Below are 13,338 nucleotides of genomic sequence, written 5' to 3'. Positions count from 1 at the left end.
GAATGTGATCTTGGCCTTATCTGATGATGTCTGTACTTCAGAAAAATGCAGGCCTTAGGAGGAAAAAGTGACATGGAAAATGCTGCTTATAATAATTTTAAAAAACTTTAGAGATGGGGGTCTTGCTATGTTGCCCAGGCTGACCTCAAACTCCTGGGCTTAAGTGATCCTCCCACCTCTGCCTTCCAAGAAGCTGGGCCACAGGCGTGAGCTACCATGCCCAGCACTTACATGATTCAAAGTAAGAAAAGGCAGAGTAAAACATTCTATCCAGTCTTTGCCTCCCACTATGACTGCAGCTTGTGTTTGCAGAAACGCCAATTGTGTGCCAGATGCTGGGCTGAGGGTGCTATGTGCTTGCTCTAATTTACATCTCACCATAACTCAATGGGTTAGATACTACCCCTACTCTCATTTTCACAGGGGGAAACTGAGGCACAGAGGAAGTGACTGAGCCAGTGACTGAGCTCAAACCCAGGTCTACCTGGCCCCAGAACCACCTTTAGCCACTCCTCTATACTGTCATCTCCTTAACACAGAAATGACATGAGCTCATGGTCAGATACTGGAAGGAAAAATCTGGACCAATGACGATAAGTGAAGGGTGGTTTTTGTGTTTTCCCTCTCTCTCTTGATTTCATTAGATTTGTCCAGAAAAAAAACTTTAAGTTCAAAACCAAAAACTGCCACCTAGAATTTGCAGCAGGTGGGGAGAAGTGAATGAGGAAGTGGGGAAAAATGGGAAGGATGTTAAAAACGCATGTGCTGGCTTAGAACCCGGAGCTAGAACAATTTAGGAGCAAGGAGGAAAGCGGCAGACCACTTAGTGAGGAGGAGCCCGGAGGCTTCTGGAGGATGGTGACAGGATCCTCGGGCTGGGAGGCGGGCCTGGGGCGGGGCTTATTTGGCCCGTGCTACTCTCAGGGCGGTTATTGCTAAATCTTTTTATTACCTGGTGCTTACGTCCATTATCTCCTCAATGTTTGCATTCCTCTCATTTTTTTTAGACTACAGGAAATGATAAAGGGGAAAAAAACCCACAAAGCCTTGGTTTGCTTTTAGCCTTGGAGTGCTAGGAGGGAGGGAATCTCCGCCAAATTCTTCCTTGAGTCATAAAGAGGTTTTAGGTTCCCGTAAACTGAGAGTTAGGGGAGCACTGTCGAGTTCAGTCATTTTGGCCAATGCAGAAAGGCAGCCACCATTTGGATATTTTAAAGCAAGGTGGTTTTCTTTTTATTTTCTAGTCTCCTTAGAAGGTTTTTTTTTTCCCCCTCCCTCCCTCTCTCTTTCTTTCTTTTCTTTCTTGTTTTGAGACAGGATCTTGCTCTGTTGCCCAGGCTGGAGTACAGTGACATGATCATAGCTCACTGCAGCCTCAAACTCCTGGGCCCAAGCCATCCTCCCACCTCAGCCTCCCGAGTAGCTGGGACCACAGGCCGGTGCCACCGCGGCTGGCTAGTTGTTTTGTAGAGACAGGGTCTCTATATTGTTCAGGCTAGTCTAGAACTCCTGGCCTCAAGCAATCCTCCTGTCTCATGAGCCATTGTGCCTGGCCTGCAAGGTGATTTTCTTGGGGGAAAGATTGCCTTGGTTCTCTGAAAATGGGAGAACTGTTTTCCCCTGTTAATACAGTTTCTAGAAAGGAAGGGAACACAGGGAGCAGGAAGGCGAGAGGGAGATAAAAGAGTGAGAAAAGTACCATTTGTTTAAGTATCACTTGAACACCTACTGCCTGCTGAGCTGGGTCTAGAGTAGACAAGGATGAGAGGAATTTATAGTCCAGTCAAGGGTCATCCAAGACCACCACCTCTCCATGCCCACTGAGGAGCCTGGCTTCCTGAGAGCTTGCAGCTGTGAGCCTTGTGCCAGACCCCCTGAGGTGCTCAGGTTGAGTCGCGTGCCCAAGACCTGCAGTTGGTGACATGCAAAGCTGGAAACCAAATTCATGCTTGTGGGGCTGGGTGCAGGGCCATGCTCTTCGCCTCCACGAGCTCCTCCACAGGGGTGTGTGTGTGTGTGTGTGTGTGTGTGTGTGTGTGTGTGTATTTTTGATAGTTTTGCTCTGTTGCCCAGGCTGGGTGCAGTGGCATGATCTTTGCTCACTGCAACCTCCACCTCCTGGGTTCAAGCAATTCTCCTGCCTCAGCCTCCTGAGTAGCTGGGATTACAGGCACCGGCCAGCACGTCCGGGTAATTTTTGTGTTTTTAATAGAGATGGGTTTTCGCCATGTTGGCCAGGCTGGTCTCTAACTCCTGACCTCAGGTGATCGCCCGCCTCAGCCTCCCAAAGTGCTGGGATTACAGGCATGAGCCACCGCATCCAGCCTCCTCCGCAGTTCTTTCTGAGATGCTCATGATGAATGATTTCAGAGGTATTGGAAGATTGGAAGATGCGGATTCAAAAAAGCAGCTAATTGGGTCAGGATTACTTAATATGCGGCTCACTCCAGAATGAGTTTCTCCAACTTCAATAAATGTTCTGTTACCCAGAAGCATGAGAAGGACACACTTTTCACAGCTGCAGGGCACTCCTTCCTGACCACATGGAAATAATTGCTAAGGAGCCTTCTCTTACTTCCTTTTGGTAGGAATTATCATTACTTTACATGGGAAGAAAGTCTGTTTGGGTACATTTCATGCACCTGTTCTTCCCTTCTGAATTCTACAGAATCTAGGGATTTATTCAATGAGCACGTCTGTGATACCAGGCCCTGAGCTGGGGTCAGCTGAGGCTTTCCCTGTGATCAAGTCAGGAAAGGGTCCTGTCCTGAAGGAGCAGATGGTATAGACAGGAATGCCATCATGATCCAGGGTCAGGGATGCTGCAGGGGGTGGGTTGAGCCCACCTGCTGGTGCCTGGGAGGGTCAAGGAAGGTGACCTCTAAGCTTGAAGGAGGGACAAGCAGGTATGGAATTGACCAGGGAAGGGTTAGTGGAGGCAGATGAGAATGGGGTGAAGGAGAGGGGCTTTCCAGGCAGCGAGGACATTTGCAAAGGCTCGGAGAAGACTTGATCTCAGGTTAAATCATTTAAAATGGGAAAATCATGTAAATTTTATCTGTGCTTTACTCTGGGTTGCTATGAGAATCAGATTAAACACAATCTGGCTTTTCATTCCCCTTGTTTCCTTTCTTTTGGGGAGCAGAAATCTCAGGCTCTTGGCCACTTCTCTGACAAATACCTGAGCAGTAAGGGGTTACGGGCCCTTTGAACACAAAGACGGGCCAGGTGTGGTGGCTCACGCTTGTAATCCGAGCACTTTGGGAGGCTGAGGCGGGCAGATCACCTGAGGTCAGGAGTTCAAGATCAGCCTGGCCAACATGGCAAAACCCTGTCTCTACTAAAAATACAAAAATTAGCCGAGCGTGGTGGCGCATGCCTGTAATCCCAGCCACTCAGGAGGCTGAGGCAGGAGAATCCCTTGAACCCAGGAGGCAGAGATTTCAGTGAGCTGAGATTGCGCCACTGCACTCCAGCCTGGGTGACAGAGTAGAGACTCTGTTTCAAACCACAACAACAACAACAAAAAAGTCTATGGACATACCACCGTGAACGCACCTGATCTTGTCTGAACACAAAGATGGCGCTGCTAGGCCCTGCCTGGGGATGGGGTGGATGTGGATGTGGAATTACAGTGTTCTGGATACTGTCTTTTGTCTGGCCTTCCCTGAGACAGCTGTGCCTCTGCCAGAGGTAGGCAGGAAGGGTTAAGGCTGAGGCTGAACCCAAGAGTCCTCCCTCAAGGGTTTAGGACTTCAGTGTTGGGATGGCTAGGTTTCAGCAAAATTTCCACCTTCCCTGCGGCCAGGAAAGTTGGCAGCCTCCTATGTAAATCATCAGCGAAGTTTCTGGGTTAGAAATGACCTTGGAGTCGGTATGTAGTTCCTGGTGACATTGTACATTCTTAAATTCCAACAACTGGGATGGGCATGGTATGGTGGCTCATGCAAATAATCCCAGCACTTTGGGAGGCTGAAGCAGAATGATCGCTTGAGGCTAAGATTCTGAGACCAGCCAGGGCGACAGAGCTAGACCCGGACTCCACACAATATTTTTTTTAAAAAATTGAGTCATGCCGGGTACGGTGGCTCATGCCTTCAATCCCAACACTTTGGGAGGCCGAGGCGGGCGGATCACTTGAGGTCAGCAGTTTGAGACCAGCCTGGCCAGCATGGTGAAACCCTGTCTCTACTAAAAATATAAAATATTAGCTAGGTGTGGTGGTCTGTGCCTGTAATCCCACTGCACTCCAGCTTGGATGACAGAGCGAGACTCCGTCTCAAAAAAAAAAAAAAAAAAAAAAAAAAAATTGAGTCAGGCACAGTAATTCACATCTTCACATCTGTAATCCCAGGACTTTGGAAAGCCAAGGTAGAAGGATCCCTTGAGCCCAGGAGTTCGAGACCAGCCTGGGCAACATAGTGAGACATCCCCGTCTCTACTAAAAAAAAAAAAAAAAAAAAATTAGCTAGGCACAGTGGTGTGTGCCTGTAGTCCCAGCTACTCAGGAGGCTAAGGTGGGAGGATCACTTGATCCCGGGAGTTCGGGGCTATAGTGAGCTATGATTGCATTACTGCACTCCAGCCTCGGCAACAGATCAAGATCTTGTCTCAAAAATGCAACAACGATGAAACAAGTAGTTTTTACATTTCAAATCAGAGTTTTGCTAGAATTCCAAAAATACAACTTCCTTACACTTCAATTTTCTTTTTCCTTCGCTGGTGCTTTGATCTTAATAAGTTGTTATACCCATATGCATCTGATAGTACTGTGTGAGTACCTATTGTACTCATAGCTCTATCACACACTGCATTTGTGAACAGACTTTCGGAGGCTCACTTTCCTTTCCTGAAACATGGGAATATGACGGTACTGGTGTTCATAGGGTGTTCAGGGTTAAATGGGATTTTGTTTATAAAGAGCTTAGTGCCGTGCCTGACACAGTGTTAGCTTCAATAATGGCATCTATTATGTACGCAGAAAAAAAAAAAAGATTTCTAAGTGTTGGCAGCATTTATCTCCAGTGGGTGGGATATGGTTACAATGAACATCTATTACTTTTGTAATCAAAGCAAAAGAACAACAAATGTTATTATTAATTTAAAAATCTGGCTTTGGCTTTGGTGGGAAGGACCTACAGTCAATGTCAATGTACTCAATCCCTGAGTAAGAAAAAACCTCCTGTTTTGAACCAGGACTTTAAAGACAAACTTTCTGCCCTCCCCCCTCCCCCATCAACTCACTGTAATCAAGGGAGTTAGATACTAAATCCGAATTCTAGAAACATTTTGCCTTCATCCACCCTTGCAGTCCCCTGGATCACTGCTGTTTGGAGGGCAGGCAGGGGAATTCAGAGATCTTAACTCCCCAAATAAGGCTTTCTCTCCCATTGGAAGGGTTCTTCGGTGTGGTGTTCAGCTGGAAATCCAACTCTCTAGGGAATGATTCCAGGAGCATGACATTCACCCTCTATCAGGCCTTCACTGAGGAATCTCAGTTGGCAAATAAAGCATGCACTAGGCTGCTTCCAGCTGGGGGACTGTGACTGTCCTGCTCTGGTGTCCAGAACAAACTGAGGCCCAGGCCCTTGGCTCCGTCTCTGGTTGAGATTCTTGACTGGCAGCCCAGCGCCTGGGCAGCAGTGGGAGCTCCCACCTGGAGCTGCCAGACCCCCTCCAGTCCTCTCCTTGATCTTCTTGGGCAATCCCCTGACAAGCAGGAAGGGGCAGAGTACCCACCCTCCTGGGATTATCTGCAGAACCATCAGCCTGCACAGGCTGGCTTCAGAGTGACTTGCTTTCTCCTCTTCCGCACCCGGGGGTGTGTGTGGGGTGTGTGTGTGGAGGGTGAGGGAGAATATTGCTGCTGGCTCTGGAATAAAATGCTGCCTCTGTTTGGGAGACAAAGAACAGAGTGGCTCCTCCGGGTCAGCTGTCTCTCCAGGCTGGCAGGCCCCTGGCCTCCCCCTGGCCTCTTCTGAGGCTCCAGGCCCCCCAGGAGCAGGGCCTTCTGCAGCCAGGCTGGGAACTGCTGCACCATTGGTGTGTTTTCACTGGAACCTGACGGAATGTTTTACCTTAAGAGACCCCAGGCAGCTTCCTTGCTGGGAAGATATTCATTTGCTGGGGTGGGGCTGGGGGTGCAGAGGTAGGAAGTGCTGTGGCTGGGAGGCTGCCTGGCCAGCGAGTAGGTGGTGGAGCGAGTGAGGGGGTGTGCGCTGTAAAACAGGGTGAGTGCATGTGCGCCAGCGTGTGCAAGGACACGGTAAGGGGTGTACATGTACTGTCTCGTGAATAAGAGCTTGTGTGTGTGTTGGGATGGGAAGACACGTACTGGTATGACAGCCCGAATGAGACGTGTATGTGTGAGTATTCGCGTGGAAGTTTTGCACTCGGGTTTGAGGCTGTGCAGAAGTACGCATGGCTCACCAGGTGTGGGGCTGTGTGGGCTGCCTCGTGTGAGCCAGCCCATGCGCAGGCATGTTTTGTGAGAGCCTTCAGAGAACGCATGAGCACGTGTGCCAGTGCGAGTGCGGGACGCGGGGAGGCGGGAGAGCCCAAGTGGGAGGCCCCGCGAAGGAGCGGGAGTGGGAGTGGGAGCGCCGGCGGGAGACCTGCGGGGGCGCGCCCGGGCTGACGCGTGCGCGCCAGTGCGCGCGTGAGTGCGAGCGCGCGCCGCCGCCCCCCGCCGGGGTCGGAGCCAGTTGCCATGGGAACGCGCCGCGGCCCGAGTTAATCATTTCCTGTGGAAAGTGTGCGGGAGGGGCGCCAGCGGGCGGGCAGAGGAGGCGGCGGCGTGGAGCTGCCTCCTGCCGGCGGGCCGGGCCGGGCCGAGCCCCGGGCGCTGCGGCGACGCCAGGATCCTGCCTCCGCCAGGCCGGTGAGTAGGGGGCCCGGTCGGGCTGGGTGCGGGCGGGGCGCTGGGGCTCCGCCCAGCCCGCCGTTCGGGGAGCCGCGTCCGGGCCGGCCCTGCCCTCAGGACCCCTCTGCCCCGACCCGCTGGGGGCGCGGGGAGGAAAAGGCCCGGGAGACCCAGCCCTGCGAGGTCCCCTCCAGCGCCGTTCAGCCCTAGTCGAGGACCTTGCTGGGAGTAGACATGGGGGCGGCGTGTCTCCCGGGATCCGAGCAGCCTTGGGACCCCGTTTGGATTTCATTGAACGAGGAGAGCGCAGACCCTACCCGGGATCGGCGTGTCAATTGGCGCCGCCCCTCCCCTTCTTGGGGTCTCCCCCACCCCCAGGGCTCCTTGGAAGGCTGCCGTTGGGTCCCTCCCACCACGTCCCTTGGGGAGTTCGCTTTTTCCCTGGCAGGGCCTGGGGCGGGGTGCCCCAGCCCAGAGGTTAGGAAGAAGGGCCTTGTCCGGCGCACTCCGGGCAGTGAGGAATCGGGCCATGACAGCCGCAGCAGTTGTGAAGGTCTCAGCAGGGAGGGCGATCCCAGGACCACCCCCTTAAGCCCCGCATTGCTAGTTAGAGCAGAACTCTGGCTGGTGCAGTGAAGGGCCTGGTCCTGGGAGATATTAAAGAGGAAGCTGTGTTTAAATTCTGGAGTACCATTTACTGCCACCCCCCGCCCCCGCCACCTCCATAGCCCAACACTGTCTCAAGATTGCGGGTTGTGGCCACCCCTGGCCCTTTCACCTTCCCCGACTTTTCCTCTGCCTGGAAAGGGTGAGCACCCATTCTTTCCCAGACGTGTATTCCCCATGCCCTTGTTAAAGTAGCCGTCTCCTTCACCAGGGAGAGTCACTTGCTAGGAATGCAGCCTCAGAATGGGGCCCTGCATTTGCAGTGACTGGACTTTAGGGGCACAGGGTGGTGAGTTCTGCTGTTCATAGGGGCACTGGGGAGCAGAGGGTTTGAAATCTGGGTTGCTCTGGAAAGCCCAGGATAAATGATGGTGTGCAGGGAGGTGGCATTCCCTGTGCAACTTCCTTGACCTTCTGCCTGCTCTCCCAGGGGGACCAAGCCCTGCCGGCTGCAGTCTCTGGGCAGCTGTCCAGCCTGTCCCCCCAATCTTTGCAATGTCCCTGATCTAGGGCAGGGGGAGTATTGCAGCTCTGCTGCCCTGGTCTAAACCCAGAGAGGCAGAGACCCTCTTCCCCAGCCAGCCCCTCTGCATTCACCCACCACTGGAGCGAAGTCACTGAAAAATAAAATTTTGGAGCTCTTTGTATATGCCAGTATTGTTCTGAACATTTGGCCTTGTCTAATCTTTAGAGCAACCCTATAAGGTGGAGTTCTCCCCATTTCATAGATGGAAATAATGAGGTATAGAGAGGCAAAGTAATTCTCCCAAGGTCACACATCTAGTAAACAGTGGAGCCAGGTTCTGAACCAGTCCCACTGCCCTCCCCCATGAATTCTAGGTTGGTAGAAGTCCCTGGACACCAGGTTTCATCTCAGATGCCCATGTAAAATGAGAGAGAGAGTGCTGCTTTCTTGGCCCAGAACCCTGGGCTTAAGATTCCTTGATACTTTTGACCTTCACACCCCTGAGGCTGCTAAATTCAGCTGCTTTTTCCTCTTCAGGATCTAGCACACACCCTTCCTCTTTCTTCCTGGTGTCTTCCTGGCTGCCTCTTCCACTTCCCTTCCTCATAACCACAGAAACGCTATCTCCTCCTGTCCCTGCCCCTCAGACGGAACTGATCTCCCTGAAAGTCTTCTCTGTCCACTGTGGAGTCAGCCTCCAATGCCCTGCACCGTCTCACCTTCCCAGCAGCCAAGCATGCAGATGGACCTGTCTTGCTCCTTCCTTTGCCCATTGGACAGCTGGTCTGCAGGGTTGGTTGTGTGCCCAGCTCTGTGCCAAGCAGCCTGGAGAAGAGGACATTTGGCTGCTCCCTTTGGTTTCTTCCACGCCACACTGGTCCATCTCTTTTTCCTCAGTGGAGCTGGCCCATGTATTTAGATCAGCCTCTGCCCTGTCCTTTGGCCCACATTCCCATCCCCTTCCCAGTAAGACTGCACCCAGGAGCCTCCTAGCTGTTCTCAGTCAAGGAAGGAAGAGACTATGGCTCCCTCGCCAGGTGCCTGGCATTCTTCCAGGGTTGGGCTCTGCAAACGTCAGACACCAGAGCCTCAGGCCCCTAACCCCTGAACCCTTTACTTTTTTTTTTTTTTTTTTGCCTCTCAATGCTTTAGTCACTCCTGTCCCTCTGTCTCCCCAACATGCTCAACTCTCTCCTATTCTAGACACCACATCCTCTCCTTCCCGTGCTAGCCAAACAGCCCCAAGGAGAAGGAAGTGGCTTCTTCCTCCCTCAGCTCCCTCCCCACTCTTTGAGCCTTCCCAAGTTTGCCATCTGCCCTTCTCCCTCCACAGGCTCAGGCTTTCTGCCTGTCTGGGCTTCCAGTCCTCCACGTCTGTGGCATGATGCACTGGGCACTGACCAACCTCTCCTTCCCACTTACACTTCAGTCACTTCTGAAAACTCTATACTTGCCTGGAGCTCCTGTCCCTCTCTCATCTTCTTTCTGCAGCTTTCCACCCCCGGTGAGCCCTATTATCACATGGCTGTCTCCTCTTGCTCAAGCTTTGATGATTGCCTCCTCACCTGTGGCATCGGTGGCCCTGTTTAGCTCTGAGTCTGTGTCCAGCCCTGACCTCTCTTCCAGGCTTCATTTCAAGCTTGTGTGTGTTCATTTCAGAATGTTCACCTCACAAGCCATCCCAGAGTGCTTAGTGTGGGTGCAGCTGCAGGCTGGGTGCAATGGGGCTGCAAACATGAATGTGTATGAGCTGTGGGACCCATCGTGGGTCAGGGGAGGTGGACACCCTTCAAATAGCTATCTTCGCTTCTTGGCAGGAAGTGGCCACTGCAATGAGGGATGGGGAGAGTAGTTGACAGCCCAGAAAGCTCCACTAGGAAGTCCTTCGGTTACCCCCACCTCAATCTTAAAACCCCATGTTGCCTCTCCGAGCTGACTTCGCTTCTTCTGTAAATGACATTACTGTCTGAGTCTGGGATTGTAGCATGATCACCTTAAATGCCCTCAAGGTTGCTTTGCACACAGTAGGTGCTCAATAAAGACTTGTGCAGGGAATATCTGAGCTCTGTTCATTTGTTCAGTTCATGAGGGAACTATCCCTGACTGAAGCTTTCCATCCCTGACCAATGCTCCCCACCCCCCTCCATTCCCCATACCACCTGGTGCCTGGCCCGCACCTGCAGCCTCCAGCAGCCTGCTCAGACTAAGGGTTTTTGAAGTGTTTATCTCCCTTCTGACCGGGAGCTTTCAGGCGTCATCTCTTCTGATCCAAAAGAACCCCTGGCAGATGCCTGGCACCCAGTAGGCATTATTAAATGAAGACTGAATGAATCTTTGTATCTCAACACCCATACGGTGCCTGCCACATGCTAGGCACAGAGCGCAGGCTAGTCGAATACATGAATGAGAACTTGCTGTATATAGACTTCACTTGTCACTGACCACAGTCAGGGCCCTTTTGAGTCCCTCCTCAATGAAATGTTAATATTCAGAGCATTCACTGCTCTGCTGACAGACCTTAGGCAGAGGAGCCTGAAGCCTAAGGGTTAAGAACGTGGTTAAGTGCAATTAGAAAATTAGATGTCTTGGAGGAAAAGGATTAGACTTACGGAGACGCTGCTGACTTGCGGTGCCTCCTCTATGTGGGGCTAGGACCTGGCTTGTCCTCACGCTGCCAGGCTCAGCGCGGAAGGGTTCAGGTGTGGGGTCTCAGGCACAGCTGAAATGCTCCTTTCCCACTTCGGAGCCTCCGTATTCGGAAACAGATATCCCCAAAAGGCAGCAGGCCCCATTTCATCCTGCGAGCCCTGGGGTCTTTGGGGGACAGTGCAGTTGGAGCTGCTGCCCTGGGTAACCAGCGACCGGTGGGGCGTAGACCCTTCCAGATGACTGGCTCTGCCCGAGATGCAGTCGTGCTGGTCCGTGATCTTCAAGCTCATCTCCCCTTGTTCTCTCCGCAGGCTGCCCGGTGCCCCGAGGAGGCTGCTGAGCCCCAGGCCATGGTCCCCTCTCGCAGGACGTGGAACCTGGGAGCCACGCCCTCGCTGCGGGGCCTGTGGAGAGTGGGCCGGGCCCCGGAGCCCGAGCCGGGGATGGCTCGCCCCGCCCCAGCCCCAGCCAGCCCGGCCGCCCGCCCTTTCCCACACACCGGCCCGGGGAGGTTGAGAACTGGTGAGTCCGCATTTTTAAAATGCCTCTTTATTTCCCTTCCTTCCTCCAGATACCAGAGATGAGACTGAGGTTTCTCACCGGTTCCTAAGCTCAGTCAGAGCTGTCAGGTAATTACAGGGTAACCGACAGCCCAGAGCCGGGCGGGCGTGGAGCCGGAGCGTCAGTCTCGCCGGGTGCTCCTTCCTTGCGCCCCTGTCTGGAAAGAGGAGACCTGGAAGCCGGGTTAAACTTTAACACGGGGCGGGCACAGAGCAGGGGGATCAGCTGCGTTCCCTCTGGCCAAGCTGGTCAGAGCTCTGCGGGCTGCCGTCCTTGGCCAAAAGCGTGTGGGCTCACTCCGGTCTCTGCCCAGGCTGGTAAACAAGGTAGGTGAAGTGGCTGCCCGGGCACCAAGCGCCGCTGACACTTGATCCTGCCTGGGCTGGCCCCTGGACGGCGTTGGGAGTGGACTGAGGCTGCTCCCCGGAACGTGGCCTGGTGGGGCTTGGGGGCCATGTGCTCATTTCAGGTGTTTCTGTAGAGACCCTGACAGCAGGTGGGCAGGGGTCCCAGAGTCTTGGCCCCTAGTGTCTCCCCGGGGAGCTGTCAGTGCCAGCTCGCCTTTCTGGGTCATGTCCCCCGGTGCTGCGAAAGTCAAGAAGTGAGCGGCTTCTCTGATTCAGGGCGGGGACTGGATTGACGGGGCTGGGGAGCTGCCCATGACCCTCTCCCGAGGCGTGGGCAGGTTGCCCTGGTAGTGTGGGGGAAAGAGGGCTCTCCAGGCAAGGTGCCTTTAGGGGTCTGCTCCCTGTCTCCCGTGACTTACAGGAACAGGGTCTAGACTGCCACCCTGTGAGGGCTAGCAGAGTCCCTCTGGGCCATCAGGTCCAAGCCCCTTGGTGCACAGAAGGGGAAACTGAGGCCCAGAGAGGGCACACAGCAAACTCCTGTTCAGCCCTCTCTCCCACCACATTTGTGCTGTCAGTGGCAGCTGGACTGATGCCTGCTGAGGTCTCTCTGCTTCTGTGGTTGTCTGGGGCTGGCTGCTCCCAAGCAGCACAGCCAGGCTGGGGATGACCCAGGGCCCTCGGGAAAAGCCTGGGCTTTTGGGCCAGGTAGCCCAGTTGTCTGAAAGGGGCAGAGGATGGCCTCTACCCCATAAGGTTGTCGTAAGGATTACAAATGTAATATGAATGAGTATTGCTTTTCTGGTAAAAACAAAAACATTTTGCCTTCGAATACTTAAAACACATAGAAAAATATCAAAAAGGAAATAAAAATCACAAGCTAGTCACTGAACATTTTATGTAGTGCCTTCTAGTCATGTGTGTCTGTGTGTGTGTGTGTGCGCGCACGCATATAGGTATTTGAAATATTGTGTTATCTCAGCTTTCTAACCTGAAGGAAAAAATTGGGTATTATGAAGATTATATGACCATACAGACTTTTATCCACTTAAAAAATTTAAGACAAAGGTCAGATGAAATCCTGTGTGTGAAATGCAAGCACCATGCCTGCCACTGGACCTCAGCCAGCTCAGCTGCCCCAGGCCCCTCTGAGCCCCCCAACCAACCCCCATATTGCCACCCTGAGAGTCGGCTGGCAGAGGATTGGTTAGCACATGAGATTTGAATCCTGGCTCCTGTGACCCTGGGCACATTGTTAACCCTTCAGGGCTTCCGGTTCTTTGCCTGTCAGGTTGGGAGAATGCCCCCCACCTCCCTGGGGAGTTGTGAGGAGCTGATGGCAGCTGTAGTCCTATTGGCCTGTACTGTGGGCCCTTTCTGTGTGCCTGGCACTACATGGGCACCACGTGTATCTCATCCATTTGATCCTCACCACAGGGCTGTGAAGTTGTCCTCATTTTATTGACAAGCAAACTGAGGATCAAGAAGGTGTGTAAAGGCTGGGCACTGTGGCTCACGCCTGTAATCCCAGCACTTTGGGAAGCCAAGGCGGGCAGATCACTTGAGGTTAGGAGTTCAAGACCAGCCTGGCCAACCAAGTGAAACTCCATATCTACTAAAAGTACAAAAATTAGTTGGGTTGGTGGTGCACGCCTGTAGTCCCAGCTACTCGGGAGGCTGAGATGTAAGAATCGCTTGAACCTGGGAGGCAGAGGTTGCAGTGAGCCAAGATCGCATCGCTGCACTCTCTGGGCAACAGAGAGAGACCCTGTCTCAAAAAAAAAAAA

The 13,338-nt window shown here is 53.1% G+C and overlaps 1 protein-coding gene across 9 annotated transcripts in view; it reads left to right on the top strand.

The window, feature by feature from the left end:
• The first annotated feature begins 6,729 nt into the window (after positions 1–6,729).
• LOC105491526 (kinesin family member C3) overlaps positions 6,730–13,338 on the top strand; it is a 44,904-nt gene continuing 38,295 nt past the window's right edge. For 2 of the 9 annotated variants that reach the window (XM_011758039.2, XM_011758041.2), the window contains exons 1-2: positions 6,731–6,880; positions 10,955–11,165. In XM_011758039.2, coding sequence (XP_011756341.1) covers positions 10,994–11,165 — 172 coding nt within the window. In that variant the 5' untranslated portion in view covers positions 6,731–6,880; positions 10,955–10,993. Of the gene's footprint in view, positions 6,881–10,954; positions 11,166–11,213; positions 11,531–13,338 lie in introns of those variants that run through there. The other 7 variants (XM_071084646.1, XM_011758036.2, XM_071084648.1 and 4 more) reach the window with 6 other exon arrangements.

This window comes from Macaca nemestrina, chromosome 18 (genome assembly GCF_043159975.1).
Source record: "Macaca nemestrina isolate mMacNem1 chromosome 18, mMacNem.hap1, whole genome shotgun sequence".
In the NCBI taxonomy this organism is placed as follows: domain Eukaryota; kingdom Metazoa; phylum Chordata; class Mammalia; order Primates; family Cercopithecidae; genus Macaca; species Macaca nemestrina.
Note: the sequence above shows the minus strand (reverse complement) of the source record. Positions and strands in the feature narration are given on the sequence as shown.